Source organism: Erinaceus europaeus, chromosome 18, assembly GCF_950295315.1.
Source record: "Erinaceus europaeus chromosome 18, mEriEur2.1, whole genome shotgun sequence".
Lineage (NCBI taxonomy): Eukaryota > Metazoa > Chordata > Mammalia > Eulipotyphla > Erinaceidae > Erinaceus > Erinaceus europaeus.
In genome coordinates, this window is record NC_080179.1 from 75,063,055 (window position 1) to 75,078,224 (window position 15,170).

Consider the following 15,170-nt stretch of genomic DNA (forward strand, 5'->3'; position numbering starts at 1 on the left):
GCCCTTGTTGTTTTTATTGTTCTTGTAGTTGCTGTTGTTATTGATGTTGTTGTTGGGTAGGACAGAGAGAAATGGAGAGAGATGGGGAAGACAGAGAGGGGGAGAGAAAGACAGACACCTGCAGACCTGCTTCACCGCCTGTGAAGCGACTCCTCTGCAAGGGAAGCGGGGGTCTCAAACCAGGATCCAAACCAGGATCCTTACGCCGGTCCTTGTGATTTGTGCCATGTGCGCTTAACCCACAGCGCTACTGCCCAGCCCCCTCTCTTATTTTTATCTAATTCATATTATTATCTCTATTTCTTATATTCATTGGGCGTGATGACAACAATGATATTTATCAACCTTTTACCACATGGGCCTGGTAGTAGTGCACCTGGTAGACAGTGCATGTTACCATGTGCGAGGAACCAGGTTCAAGCCCTCGGTCCCCACCTGCAGGAGGGTTGCTTCATGAATAGTGAAGCAGTACTGCAGGTGTTTCTCTGGTCTCCCTTTCCATTTTGCCTTACCAGAATGAGGAGGTAGGTCACATGTCTTCAGTGATGCATAATAAATATGGGATATGGAAAAATTAGGCAACGTGGTTGTGGCCGCAGCAGCCAGAGAGGGTGTGTGTGGGGATTAAAGTCACCAGAAACCGTGAATGACTGCTCCTCTGCAGGCTGAAGAAGGCAGCGAGAGAAGGCGAATGCCCACATTTGGCCCTGCCTTGGGAACCTGGCTTGGAGCTTTGCAGCATCTGAGCCTTTAAGCATATGGTCTGCAAGCTAGCACTGTGTGCATGTGTGTCATTGGGTGAGTGGGAGTGTGCCAAGTAGGCAACATTAGCTGGGCTTCTCCAGGCCAGGAGGGGCTACAGGCAGTCTGGCAGAAGGAACCCTACTCTTCACCAGCCTCTATCTCACCCAAGTGCACCCCAACCCACGCACATGGCTTGTACTGATGCCCTCGACTGTTCTCTCTCCTCTTGTCTTTGCAGCCCTTCTGTATCCCATAACCTTCCCCCAGCCCTGCATGTGTGTGTAACACACACACACACACACACACACACACACACACACACACACACACACACACACACACACCAGGGTGGTTCTTTCTGGAGAAGCTGAGTCACCTTCTTAGAAACACGACAGAGGACCTGGCAGAAACTGAGCAGAGAACTTGCCCAGAGTGAAATTTGTAATTGAACAAGTGATCATGGGCAAGGAACACATGAAGAGTGTGATTTAGCTCAGAGCACCAGGAGGCAGGGGGCGTGAGGACTTGAAAACAGAGAGAACCAGGTCCCGGGCCTCTGAGGCTGCAGGCTTCATCTAGGGCAGAGGCACAAACTCAACTTCAAGATTCCCTCTGCTGACAATCACACATGCTTTGTGTCAGTGCACAAAGCAGCAGTCATCTGTCTGGGCGGCTTCTAGACTGGGCAGTCTTGGCAGACAGGGCTTTCATTCTGGGGTGTGTCTGCTGCAGGTCTGACACCCCTCTCTCTCCCTGCAGCTGAGCTCCGTGTTTTTATAACCAGTCATAGAAGAGTCACACCCCTTTGCCAGCCAGGGAAAAGATTTGAAATAGGCTTAAGATCCTTTTAAGGTATTTTAAAAAGATTTTTGGAAATGATTTTAGAAAGAGAGAGAGAGGGAGTCGGGCGGTAGCGCAGCGGGTTAAGTGCACATGGCGCAAAGTGTAAGGACCAGCGTCAGGATCCCGGTTCGAGCCCCCGGCTCCCTACCTGCAGGGAAGTCACTTCACAGGCGGTGAAGCAGGTCTACAGGTGTCTGTCTTTCTCTCCCCCTCTGTCTTCCCCTCCTCTCTCCATTTCTCTCTGTCCTATCCAACAACGATGACAACAATAATAACTACAACAACAATATAACAACAAGGGCAACAAAAGGGAATAAATAATTAATTTTAAAAAAGAAAGAAAGAAAGAGAGAGAAAAAAAAATAAAAGGAGAGTCTGGAAAAGAGAGGAGAGACACCACAGCACTGCTCCACCATAGTTGGTGCTCCCATGTTTTCCAGGGCTCCAACCCAGGGTATCAAACTTTGTAAGGCATGCACTCCACCAGGTGAGCCTTCTCCCAGTCTCTTAAAATCCTTTTTTGGAAGGTAATCCTACCAGCCACTGAGGAAAGAGCTAGCACCCTGCCTCCCTACCAGGTGCACTGCATACTGCTGGTTGCACTGCACAGCCCTCAAAGCCCCCTGACCCCTCGGCACAGATGCGTTGCCTATACTCTGTGTGGTGAGTGCTCTCCTCAGCTGACACAGCTGACAGGTGGTGAGCCAAGGGCTCATGTCACTTTCACCAGCTCCTACACCTACCCTAGCTGGTGGATCCTAGGGGGTAGGAATACAAGGGAGGGGGAACAGATGCCCAAGCCAGGAAGGCAAAGAGGCAAATTGATCCACTACTCTTGCACCCTGGCGGTGACAAAGAAGTGGAGTCAAGAGTGTTTGATATTTAATCAGCAAGGAGCTGAAGCATATTCTAGGGGGTTGGCTCTTCATCTCCCACACTGTTGGTGGGAGGAGTGAACCTGCATGACTGGAACCAGCAGGGCAAAGCAAGCACAGTATCCAAGAGAGCCATCTTGCTGGCCCAGCTCCTAACCATTTACTTGTACAACGTTGATTCCATTCTTCCTCCCCTTTCCTGATTTATGTATTTATTTATTTGCTTGACTTTTACCAGAATTCTACCAAATTCTGTCCTCTGGTGGTACTAGGGATTGTATTTGGTTTATTGTTGTATAATATTATGTTGGGAAATTGTGCAGATGTGGTTGAGTTAGGCAGGGCCCACAAACCACCCTCTGCTAGTATGGCCAGTCCCTTTATCTACATACCAATCTTCTGCTTTGTCTTATAAATGACTAAAGGTCTGCTCCCCACCACATGATCCCCTCAGGGTACTGCTAATTTCCACCAGCTAAAACCATAGCAACAGTAGCTAAGGAAGTTCCCAGTTAAAACCATAGCAACAGTAGCTAAGGAAGTTCCCAGTGTGCCTTTTTCTTTTCTCCACTCCCTTTCCCAGCCATTTCCGTTCCCAACTTGCCACTTCCGGTTTTATCCCATAAAACCCACTTCTGTTCCTGGTTTTGCTCTCTTTCTCTCCCGTGTCCCGACCTGGATAAGGGCTGGCGTGCAGAGCGGGAGGTGGCCATTGTGGTTTGGTGCCACGTGACTTAACCCGCTGTGCTCACACCCGACTCTGGGGTGTCCGCCTGAATAAGCCTGAATAAATACTCGTATTACCATGCCGCCACAAGTTCCTGGTCTCTTGCCCGTGACACTAGTCCAGCAATATTACAGGATTTTTATATTTTAATTTTTTTGCCTCCAGGGTTTTTACTGGGGCTTGGTGACTGCACAATGAATCCACTGCTCCTGGAGGCCATTTCTTTTTCATTCTATTGGATAGGACAGAGAGAAATTGAGAGAGGAGGGGAATATAGAGAGTGGGAGAAACAGACAGACACCTGCAGACCTGTTTCACTGCTTGCAAAGTGACCCCCCTGCAGGTGGGGATCTGGGGTCTCAAACTGGGATCCTTGAGCCGGTCCCTGTACTTTGTACTATGTGCACTTAACCTGGTGTACCACCTCCCAGCCCCTGATTTTTTTTTTAAATGTTTCTTGCTCTGGTTGAGTATTTATTATTGTGTTCCAGATTTTATGTTGCTTTACTTCTTCCTCTTCTTCTTCTTCTTCTTCTTCTTCTTCTTCCTCTTCCTCTTCCTCTTCCTCTTCCTCTTCCTCTTCCTCTTCCTCTTCCTCTTCCTCTTCCTCTTCTTCTCCCCTCTCATGGAAGCCCTTTCAACAATTCTTGTAAGTAGAGTCCATTTTTGTGGGTATGAGAATGCCTTTGTTTCTCCATCACATTTGAATAGTAATTTTGCACAGAAGTGTACCTGTGATTTGGTTATTCTTATATTTTAGCACTTGTTGAATAGGTTGTTTCACACTCTCCTGGCCTGTAGAATTTCTGTTGAGAAGTGTGATGAGTTTGTGATAGTGGTGCATTTACATGTTCCCTTCTTCTCCTTCCTAGTACCCTATAACATCTCTTCTTTTTCTTTCTTTCTTCATCCTTTCCTCCTTTCTTTCTTTTCTTTCTTCATTCTTTCCTCCATCCCTTTACTTCTTTCTTTCTTTTTTTGTTTTCTTCTTCCTCCTCTTCCTCTTCTTCTTCTTCTTTGTATGTGTGTGTCTTCTCATCATTTTATAATGATGTGTCTTAGTGAAGGTTGTTTTGGATTCAGAAATTGGGGTGTCCTCTCCACCCCCCTAAACATATATGTTCGATCACTCTTCAGATTTGGAAAATACTCAGCTTCTAGCTCCTAAAATATGATATCTATTCCCTTCCTCTCTCTTCTAGAACGTCCATTGCCCTTATATTTACTTTCCACTGTGGGTTTACCTCCAGAAGTCCCAGTATTTTTTTTTTTCTTGTGGTTTTCCTTAACTCATTCTATTTAGGAGTGTGTAATTTAATTTCTACATTATTTGTGAATCTCACGAATCTCCTCCCACCACCATTGGTGAAAGCCACACTGCGCTGTCACAGTCATCAGTTAGACCTGCATGCAAGGAGCCTGGCATTGAGTCTTGTTTTCCCTGCCCATCCTTGCTACATTTACCTGGTACGGTCAGTGTCATCTCATGCATCTCTCAACCCCCACTGTACAACTCCACGATTCTTGTGCTGGTGACAGGAACTTTCCATGGACTTCTGGTCATGGGGGACCCAAGTGAAAGTGCTGTTTACATGCCTATCCCTTGAATTCTGCCCCACTCCTGCTGTGGAGAGGTGAGATGTGCCACAGAAACCTCTCATCACCCGAGACAAATAGAGAAATGATTGTTTCAGAGAACTGGTAAGACACTCGGGCCACTGTCAGCCCGAGCCATCCTGGACAGATGGTCATGTATGAAACAGATGGGTCAAGGCTGTACTCTGCACCCAACAGAATGGCCAGTGGCTGCAGTGGAAAAGACAGGGAAATAGTAGTGGCTTCCTATAGACTCCTGTCCAGCTTGCTCACCCCAAACTAGCATGTGAAGTGGGAAAGCGACTTTGCACCACTGAGAGGACTGAGTCAGGCTGAGGGAGGAGCCCAGAGCTGCCAAGTGATGCTACTGGGTGTCTCCTACTGAGTCCTGTGCCCCCGTCCCCTCTCATCTGAACACTGTGCAGTCACTGGTGCACTGCCTGTGAAGTGGACTAGCATCAGGAGCTGGACTGTTCTGTAGGATTCCCTCTAGAAGACTCCAGGCCAGGCGGTAGAAAGGGCTGCTTCTTAAGCTATCCAGTTCAGCTTTGTGTTGTATTCAGAGTGCTGCCCTGAATGACTACTAAGTAAACTAATAACGTGGTTTATGCCAGGGTTGTGAAAGTCCAACAAGCCAAGCAACTGGCACATGTCCAGGTAAATCCAAAAGTGGGTGTTTCCTGACATGGGATATCAGGCTGCTGGGCAGAGGCGACTTCTTCCCTGGAACAAGAGAAGTTTCTTGGTTTGCCCTGGCAAGCCAGACTCTCGGGAGACAGCAGGAGAGCCCAGGAGAGTCACAGACCTTTTTGTGTCATCTTGGCTAAGGCATGAGAGCAACCTACAAGCTCATCGACAGACAAAGAAGTTACAGGAGATACACTTTGCAATCAAAATAGGCCACATTGTGGGTTGGCAAAATGGCTCACTTGTATTATGCATTTCTTTTCCACGTGTGCAATCCAGGTTCAAGGCTTGAGCCTGGTGCCCACGACACCGGAGGAAGATGTGGTGCTGTGACCTCTCTCTCTCTCTCTCTCTCCCCCCCCCACCTCGGCTCACTCTTTCTATCTGAAAAATGTCAGCTGGAGTAGAAAAAGAGTGCAAACCAGTGGGGATTAAACCAGTGTGGGTCTTAGAAACAGAATTAGAAGCAGACCAACACCTGGGGACAGCCTAAAGAAAAGGAAGGAAGGAAGGAAAGGAAGGAAGGAGGGAGGGAGGGAGGGAAAGAGAGGTGAAGGGAGGGAAGAAGGGGAATGAAGGACAGAGATAATAGGAGGGAGGGCTGGGAGACAGCATAGTGGTTATGCAAAAAGATTTTTTCTTTAAAGATTCTTTTTTAAAAAATCTTTTTTATTATCTTTATTTACTGGATAGAGATAGCTAGAAATCGAGAGGGAAGGGGGTGATAGAGATGGAGAGACAGAAAGACACCTGCAACACTACTTTGCCACTTGCAAAGCAATCCCCCTGCAAGTGGGGACTGGGGGCTTGAACCTGGGTCCTTGTGCACTGTAACTTGTGCGCTCAACCAGGTGCGCCACCACCCGGCCCCTGCGAAAAGATTTTTTCATGCCTGAGGCTCTGAGATCCAAAATTCAATTCTTAGCACCTCCATAAATCAGAACTGAGCAATGTTCTGGTCTCTTTCAGAGGGTGGGGATGTGTGTGTGTGTGTGTGTGTGTGTGTGTGTGTGTGTGTGAAATTAAAAATTAAAAAGCACATGAAGGGGGTTGGGCAGTGGCTCATCTTGTTGACACACATATTACCATGTACAAGGATTCGGGTTAAAGCCCTTGGTCCCTTCTTGCAGGGGGAAAGCTTCACAAGTGGTGAAGCAGTGCTGCAGGTATCTCTCTTTCTCTCTCTCTATCTCCTCTTTCCTTCTCAAGTTCTCTCTGTCTCTACCCAGTAAAATAAAAATAAACAATACTTTGAAAAACACATTAAAAAAGAAAGGAAGGCGGGCTGGGTGGTGGCACACCTAGTCGAGCACGTATGTTACAATGTGCGCAAGGACCGGGGTTCAACCCCTGGTCCCCACCTGCAGGCAGTGAGGCTTCCCAAGTGGAGAGGCAGGGCTGCCAGGGTCTCTCTGTCTCTCTCCCTCTCTATTGCATCCTCCCCTCTCAATTTATCTCTGTCTATATCCAATAAGTAAATTTTTAAAAAAGAAAGGAAGGAAAGAAGATTTCTTTCCCATAAACCTAGGATAACAAAATAGCTTTGAGAAATGCCCACCATGTGGTCTGTGTTTTCTATACATCACTGGCCCTAACATGGAGCAGGTGTTTTGTCTTTACCTGGATCATTCTCCTTGAAGCTCAGGATGGCCACAGACCCATGCCAAAAGTTGTGACATTTGAATCTGGAGCATGTCTTTGTGATCCAGGCTTGTGCTCACAGCCGTGCTGCCCCGCCGATCCCGAGTGGACTGATGCAGCAGGTCTGCCCCTCCCTGGATTCCCTGCCAGCTGTGCCCACAGATGCCCTAGGAGGGTAGGGACCTGTCCATGGCACAGGGGAATGGATAGCAGCAGCAGTGGGGACTACCGTGGCTGTGGCTAGACTGGGAACATCATTCGCTTCACCACACTGCGCTGGGTATTGGCTGCACTGCCCAGTCTTGGGGGTAAGAAGGGGCAGTGGTAGTGTGCATCCTTGGCAGGGGTGAGGGGTTGTCTTCCTCACCTGCAGTAAAGGGGGTCTTTCCAAGTGGAAGGGCCTGTTTCAGGAGCCTTCCTTCTTTGCTCTGGAAAGGTGGCATTGCACAATGGCTAATGCAAGTAAGAGCTGGTGGAAGATTCACATGCCTCAGCTCCCAGTCACATTCCACCAGCCCCGCCCAGCCTGGCTGGCACACGCCACCACCACCAGCCCCAGACATGTGTCCTGGTTCCTGCCCCCCACTTCCTGCCTTGCTCGAGTCACTGTTCTGAGGGGCAGTGCAGGCAGCTGCAGGGCTGTGGTGTTGAGCGTCCAGTCCCACTGTGTGTTACCACCTGGAGCCTAGACACCAGTGCCTGGGCCCCGAGTCCTGAGCAGCCCTGGAGGGCGTAGCTGCTGCCTGGGGTGGCTCAGGGTGCAGGCCGTGGGCCCTCCAGGGAGCAGCCACCTCCCCGTCACCTGTCCTTTGCCATGACACTCTTGACAGACACCACTGAGCTCTGTTCTCTCCAGGCCCTACTGACAAGATGAAGCAGACAGCCTCTCCCCTGAGAAACATGCTCAGGTTTCCGGGAGTTGGAGGGACCTCAACGGAGAGCCAGATGTTACATTTTCAGCCCGTCTTCCTCCCTCCTCACTGCCCTGCTGTCCCTACACAAGAGGGGATGCATAGGAGCCCAAAAAGGAATCCTCTCATCTTTCCCCTCACCGTTTCCTACGTGTGCTGCTGGCCCCTGCTATGGTTGACTTTGAAATCATGTGATATAAGATACACAAACGCAAAACTGAAGTTTTGTATGTTATACAATGAATGCCCATAGAGCTCTCTTTTTTTAAAAAAAAATAATTATCTTTATTTATTTGATAGAGACAGCCAGAAGTCGAGAGGAAGGGGGAGGTAGGGAGAGAGAGAGAGAGAGAGGGAGAGGGAGAGGGAGAGGGAGATAGAGAGGGAGAGGGAGAGGGAGAGGGAGAGAGAGAAGGAGAGGGAGAGGGAGAGGGAAATGGAGATAGACAGGGAGAGGGAGAGGGAGAGGGAAATGGAGATAGACAGGGAGAGGGAGAGGGAGAGGGAAATGGAGATAGACAGGGAGAGGGAGAGGGAGAGGGAAATGGAGAGGGAGAGGGAGAGGGAGAGGGAAATGGAGATAGACAGGGAGAGGGAGAGGGAGAGGGAGAGGGAGAGGGAGAGGGAGAGGGAAATGGAGATAGACAGGGAGAGGGAGAGGGAGATAGAGAGGGAGAGGGAGAGGGAGAGGGAGATAGAGAGGGAGAGGGAGAGGGAGAGGGAGAGAGAGAAGGAGAGGGAGAGGGAGAGGGAGAGAGACCTGCAGCACCACTTCACCACTAGCAAAGCTTTCCTCCTGCAGGTGGGGACTTGGGGGCTTGAAGCTGGGTCTCTGTGCACTCTAACATATGCACTCAGTCAGGTGCACCACTACTGAGGCCCCACAGATTTAACTTTCAATAACCTTCAACATGACATTTTTGGTTGTTTTTGTCATCACCAGAGCTTCACCACTTTGAGACAAATCTTTTTCAGATAGAGAGAGAGAGAGAAGGAAAGACAGAGAGACAGAAGAGATCATAGCACCAAAGCTTCCTGTAGTACAGTGGGGGCCGGCTGGCACCTGGGTCACGCCCATGGTAAAGCAGGCTCTTCCCGGGAGAGCTATCTTGCCACCCCTGATATTGTTTTGAATGAGCACATTCATCATTTTTAATATTTATTTATTTATTTATTTATTTAGGAGAGAGGACAAAGAGAGAGAAACAGCATCACTGGCACATGTGACACCGGGGATTGAACTCAGGGCCCCATGCTTGAGCGTCCAGTGCTCCATCCACTGTGCCGCCGACCAGGTCACCATGCAGTGATCAGACAGAACAGAAGCAGTGTTTTCACTCTGCTGTGGAATCTCCACAACTGTGAGGTATGAAAGAGACTGTTTATGTGTCGTTGTTGGCAGCATGTCACATATGAGAGTAAGATCGAAATGTTGGACACAGGGAGCCGGGTGGTGGTGCAGCGGGTTAAGCACACATGGTACAAAGCACAAGGACCAGCGTAAGGATCCTGGTTTGAGCCCCCAGCTCTCCATCTGCAGGGGAGTCGCTTCCCAAGCGGTGAAGCAGGTCTGCAGGTGTCTGTCTTCCCCTCCTCTCTCCATTTCTCTCTGTCCTATCCAGCAACAATGACATCAATAACCACAACAATGTTAAACAACAAGGGCAGCAAAATGGAAAATAAATAAATAAATATTTTTAAAAAAGAAATGTCGGACACTCAGGAGAAAGGGAATTATAATATGCAATCATAGGGCCTCCCCAACCAGTAAGAACTCAAAACACCAGTAACTAGACCTTTGGGGACAGGCAGTAACCCAGCCAGTCGAGTGAACATGTCATCAAGCTCAAGGACCCAGGTTCAAGCCCCTGGTCCCTACCTCCAGGGGGGAAGCTTCACAAGTGGTGAAGCAGTGCTGCAGGTGTCTCTCTTTATCTCCCCCTATCTTCCTTCCCCCATCAAATTCTATCTCTATCAAATAAAAATAAATGACAAAAATGGTCATTGAATGCAATGGATTCATTATGCAAGAACTGAAATCCAGTGATAACTCTCCTGGAAATAAACTAAGGTGAAATAAAATAACTTAATAAGGGTCCACTGAAATTATTATGTGTGTTTAGGGGTGATGGACTGTCACAACCTACCATACTTCTGAGAGTGAAGGAAACAGAGAACAGATCTGAAAAGGAGAGGGGACAGAGGCATCAAGGAAGACTTCCTGGAGGAGGTAGCTTCTAAATGCAAAATGGCACAAGGAACTTATAATAACTGGTGGAATGAGGAGACACCCTAAGGCAGGGCAGCTTGTGCATTTCAGGGAGCCCCAAACCACCACCCTGTGACCTGAAATACACCAATCACACACAAGGCTTGAACCAGGTTGTTCCAGGAAATTTCAGGAACCAGATGCAGGGTCAGAACAGGCAAAACCATTTAACCCCACAGCTTAGCAAAGGGCGTGTGGCAGAGCGTGTGAGAGGGGTGGGGAGTAGAACTGCCCAAGTCTGAGCTGAGAAAACCATGAAAGGATTCCAGGAAGACGGCCCCCTATGAGGCAGGGGCACAGCAGCCTACACAGCACAGGGTGAGTCCAGCCCCAGCACTTCCTGTGGGCTGTGAACAGTGACGACAGTCTCAGGCTGGCTTCACAGCCTGCCGTAACCTTTCAGCCACCAAGCTGCAGATGCTACTAGGATTCCATCTTCACATCCCTCAGCAGATGACCTCACCAATGTGTCCTGGAACCTCACCTCTCCAGAACCCTTCTCCACTGAAGAAAGATAGAAACAGGCTGGGGATATGGATCAAATTGCCAATGACCATGTTCAATGGAGAAGCAACTGCAGATGCTTGAACTCCCACCTTCTGCACCCCATAAAGAACTTTGGTCCATACTTGGGGGAGGGGGTGATATTAGGGGAAGATGACCAGAAGACTCTGGAACCCAACTCCATAAGCATCCAGAGAGAGAAGAGGAAAAAGAGAAAGACGTTCAGAAATAGTAACAGGTGTAGGTGTGACTTAGAAAGGAAGGGAAGATAGGGCCATAGGAAAAGTGGTTAAAAAGATAGATAAGATAGATAGATAGATAGATAGATAGATAGATAGACTGATAGACAATAGATTTTTTAAAAGTCAACATATATCTGTGACCTTGGGAAAACCACTACAGTTTTTTCCAGTGGAGGAAATTGGAACACAGAACTCCAGTGGTGGGAACAGTATGGGACTGTACCCCTGTTGTAATTGTGTAAACCAATATTGATAATAAAAAATAACATTAAAAATAAAAATGAGGGAGTCGGAGTCAGGCAGCAGCACAGCGGGTTAAGCACAGGTGGCGCAAAGCACAAGGACCGGCATAAAGATCCTGGTTCCAGCCCCCGGCTCCCCACTTGCAGGGAAGTCACTTCACAGGTGGCAAAGCAGGTCTGCAGGTGTCTGTCTTTCTCTCCCCTCTTTACCCTCCATTCCTCTTTCCATTTCTCTCTGTCCTATCCATCAACGATGACAATAATAACAACAACAATAACTACAACAATAAAACAACAAAGGCAACAAAAGGGAATAAATAAATAAATATGTAAAAAAAAAAGAAATAGTTACATGAAAAAATAATAAAGTAAACTATTAAAAACAAAGAAACAAACAAAGGACCGAATCTATCTATACAACAGAAGTGTTCCATCTTTTCGGCAGCCACTGGCCTGAGAGAACTCTGAAGCCAAAGCAGACTAGCCCACTGCCCCGTGGACTAGTGAGTGACAAAGCCGGCTGAAGGGGTGGCCTCCCTGTTCCTTGAGGAACAGGAACTGTATCATCTAGAAAGAAATGGGCTCCCTGGTCTTCAGGGATTAGTGTCAACTGGGAGGTTCACACTTGTACTGAGTCCCTGCTCCTCACGCTGGCTACCAAAAAGACCCATGTTATTGTTAGGGCTCAGTTCCTGCACCATGAATCCACTGCTCCTAGAGGCCATTTTCCCCCTCTTGTTGCCCTTGTTGTTGTAGCCTTGTTGTGGTTATTATTATTGTTGTTGATGTCGTTCGTTGTTGGATAGGACGGAAAGAAATGGAGAGAGGAGGGGAAGACAGAGAGGGGGATAGAAAGACACCTGCAGACCTGCTTCACCACCTGTAAAGCGACTCCCCTGCAGGTGGGGAGCCGGGGGCTCGAACCTGGATCCTTATGCTGGTCCCTGTGCTTTGCGCCACAGGTGCTTAATCCACTGTACTACTGCCCGACCCCCCGAATCAGAGATCTTAACCCACCAAGCAACCCTGCCAGGCACCATCATCAAGTGATCAGAGCAGACGGGCCAGGCAGGGAGCAGGGAGCAGGACACAAGTTGGCAGGCAGCTCCCTTCCGCACACACACCTGTAGCACAGAGTCTGAACAAGAACAGGTGTGAAGCACGCTGGCCGGTGGATCTGCAGGATTGACCTGCAAGGCCAGGAGTGGACAGCGGTGACAACCAGGCCCCTTCCAGGGGTGACTCTGAATGCCAGCAGAATTGGCGCACTTCTGAAGTTCCTCTGATTGTCCCCATGATGTCCCTTTGTCCACACAAAGGTCCAAGGGTTTCAGGACACCTGGGACCTGAGGGTAGGCACTTGGAGCTGGGAAGCAGGTAGAAGGACTCTAAGGACCCATGAGGTCACTTTCCTCCCCCCAGTCATGAGAAGACTGAGATATTGGGGTGCCAACCACCACCTCTCCAGCTGCACCTGCTGCTCTGTGAGCTCTGAGCCCCACTGGGCAGCTCAGATTCTGCCGGGCCAGCCACCTCTTTCCTGGACAAATGAAGGCAGTCCTGCTTAAGCGTTTGTCCCCCACGTCGCCCAGCCTGTTAAGAGACTGAATTAAAATTCACTGCAGGTCTGTGTGCTTGCAGGAGCTGCTCTAATGCCAGCCAGGTTCCTTTTCATCAAAGGCATCCCCTGCCTCCCCAGTGTGGGTTCCTGAGAGGCTCTCTCTGTCCTGGGGTTCACACCCACATAGTTACTGGGGGTGTGCACTGATTCACTGGCAGCTGTTCCGGAATTACCGACAGGCAGGCTGGAGATCCAGCCCCTGGTCCCCTGGCTTCTAACACACAGACACAGGCCTGCACCTGCAGTAGGTGGGCTCAGCCCAGGGGCAACCCCCACTCTGGAAGGCAGGCCCCTCTGCCTGGCATGTCAGAGCCCTCCCCATTCACCTGCCCGCACTGTTTGCTTGGCAATCTGGGGATTCCCCCCTCTCCCACTTTGGGCTTCCAGCGGCAAGGAAGGCAGAAACACCACAGGAATGTGTCCTCACAGCCATGGGGAAAGTGGTCCAGGAAAAGTGGGAGGTACCTTGCTCATAAATCGAACACTTCCCCTGGCTCCGGTCCAGTTTCCTGTCTTTGGCATAGAGGTCCCTTCCCCACAATGGAGCCCCAACCATTCCAGCAGTGCCCCAGCACTCCTGGGTAACTTCGGTCCGGGTAACAACAACAACCACCACTTCCTGGGCACCTCCTGGGCCAGGAGTGAGCTCAGTCCTTCCGGGAGCCGCGCCTGGGCAGGGGGCAAGCCCCCGGCAGCAGGTGGGGAGACCAGGCACTGGGCTGTACCCAGAACAACCCCTCCCCACACACACACAGGCACACAAACACCCACACACACACACATACACACACCAGGACGAGCCAGGCACCTTCCCTTCCCTGCGGTCCCCCTACTCACACACTCTGTCCCCCCATCTCAAAGTTGGGGTCTCGTGGAGGGCAGGGCGCACCAGGTAGCCCCGGGCGCCTCCATGCAACCTACGTGGACCTGGGGCTTCAGGGTGGGCGCCTGCTCCCTTGTCCCCCGGTGCGGACAGCTTCCCCCACCAGCCCCCAGCCTCCGCGTCTGAGGGCCCCCTCTCACCTTGAAGAAGCTCCGGAGAAAGTGCAGGAGGCTGAGCATGGTGGCCAGAGGCCTGGAGCGCAGTCGGGGAGCCGAGGGGAGCCCGAGGGGCTGAGCTGCACTGTCCCGGGAGCGCCGCCCCCGCCCGGCCCGCCCCGCCCCGCACTCCCGCACCTGCAGCCTCCGGAGGCAAACACAGACACACAGACACACAGACACAAACACAAACACACTCACACACACCCCGCGGTGTGGACACGGCTCTGGACACTCGCGGACACCAGAGCCGGTCCAGCCTGGACAGGGTTCCGGAGCTTTGGAGAACAGAGGGCCGCAAAGGAGCCAGTGTTGAGAAAAAGCTGGAACACTCGCACCCGCACTCGCACTCACACCCGCACCCGCACTCACACACACCCCAGTGCACCAGCGCTCTGCATTGGCGGAATCTCCAGCCCTTTCCCTCTCACACCGCCCCCCCCCCCCAACAGCAGCCTCCTCTCCTTCTACCATCTCTGCTATGCAAACACCCAGAACTTTCAGAGCCGCGCCCTCCCACCTCTGACTTTTATTCCTTAAGGAAACGGAGTCCTGGGGAATCTCAGTCACGTGTGCGCACTCAGCAGCTGATGTGCGGGGCCTGTGGGCTGTGTGTGTGTGTGTGTGGGGGGGGGGGTGATCTCCGGTCTAGAGCGCAGTTGGGGGGGGTGACTTCTGGTCTAGAGCTCAGCGCTCTCTCCCACTCCCTGCCTGTTCCGGTGCTATATGTCCTCCTTAGAGCACAGACACTCCACCCAAAATCCCTGCTGTCTTCTTCCTGTTCTTTAAGGAGATGAGGCCCAGCCAGCAGGCAATGACCAAAGGCAGTTGGGCAGCGCACCCGGTAGAGGGCTTTGTTTTGTTTTTATTTATTTTTTTATTATCTGTATTTACTTATTGGATAGAGACAGACAGAAATCGAGAGGGAAATGAGTGGTAGAAATGGAGAGAAACAGGAGTCTCAGGCGGTAGTGCAGCAGGTTAAGCGCACGTGGCGCAAAGCACAAGGACCAACATAAGGATCCCAGTTCAAGCCCCCGGCTCCCCACCTGCAGGGGAGTCGCTTCCCAGGCGGTGAAGCAGGTCTGCAGGTGTCTGTCTTTCTCTCCCCCTCTCTGTCTTCCCCTCCTCTCTCCGTTTCTCTCTGATCTATCCAACAATGATGACATCAATAACTACAACAATAAAACAACAAGGGCAACAAAAGGGAATAAATAAAAAGTAAATATT

General features: G+C 50.4%; 1 protein-coding gene across 6 annotated transcripts in view; it reads right to left on the reverse strand.

Annotated features, from left to right (window-relative positions):
• The window catches only part of ARHGEF4 (Rho guanine nucleotide exchange factor 4), a 129,855-nt gene extending 115,835 nt beyond the window's left edge, over positions 1-14,020 (reverse strand). For all 6 annotated transcript variants that reach the window (XM_016187191.2, XM_016187192.2, XM_060178177.1 and 3 more), the window contains exon 1: positions 13,926-14,020. In XM_016187191.2, the coding sequence (XP_016042677.2) occupies positions 13,926-13,964 (39 nt within the window). In that variant the 5' untranslated portion in view covers positions 13,965-14,020. The remainder of the gene's footprint in view (positions 1-13,925) is intronic.
• Between the last annotated feature and the right edge of the window lie 1,150 nt (positions 14,021-15,170).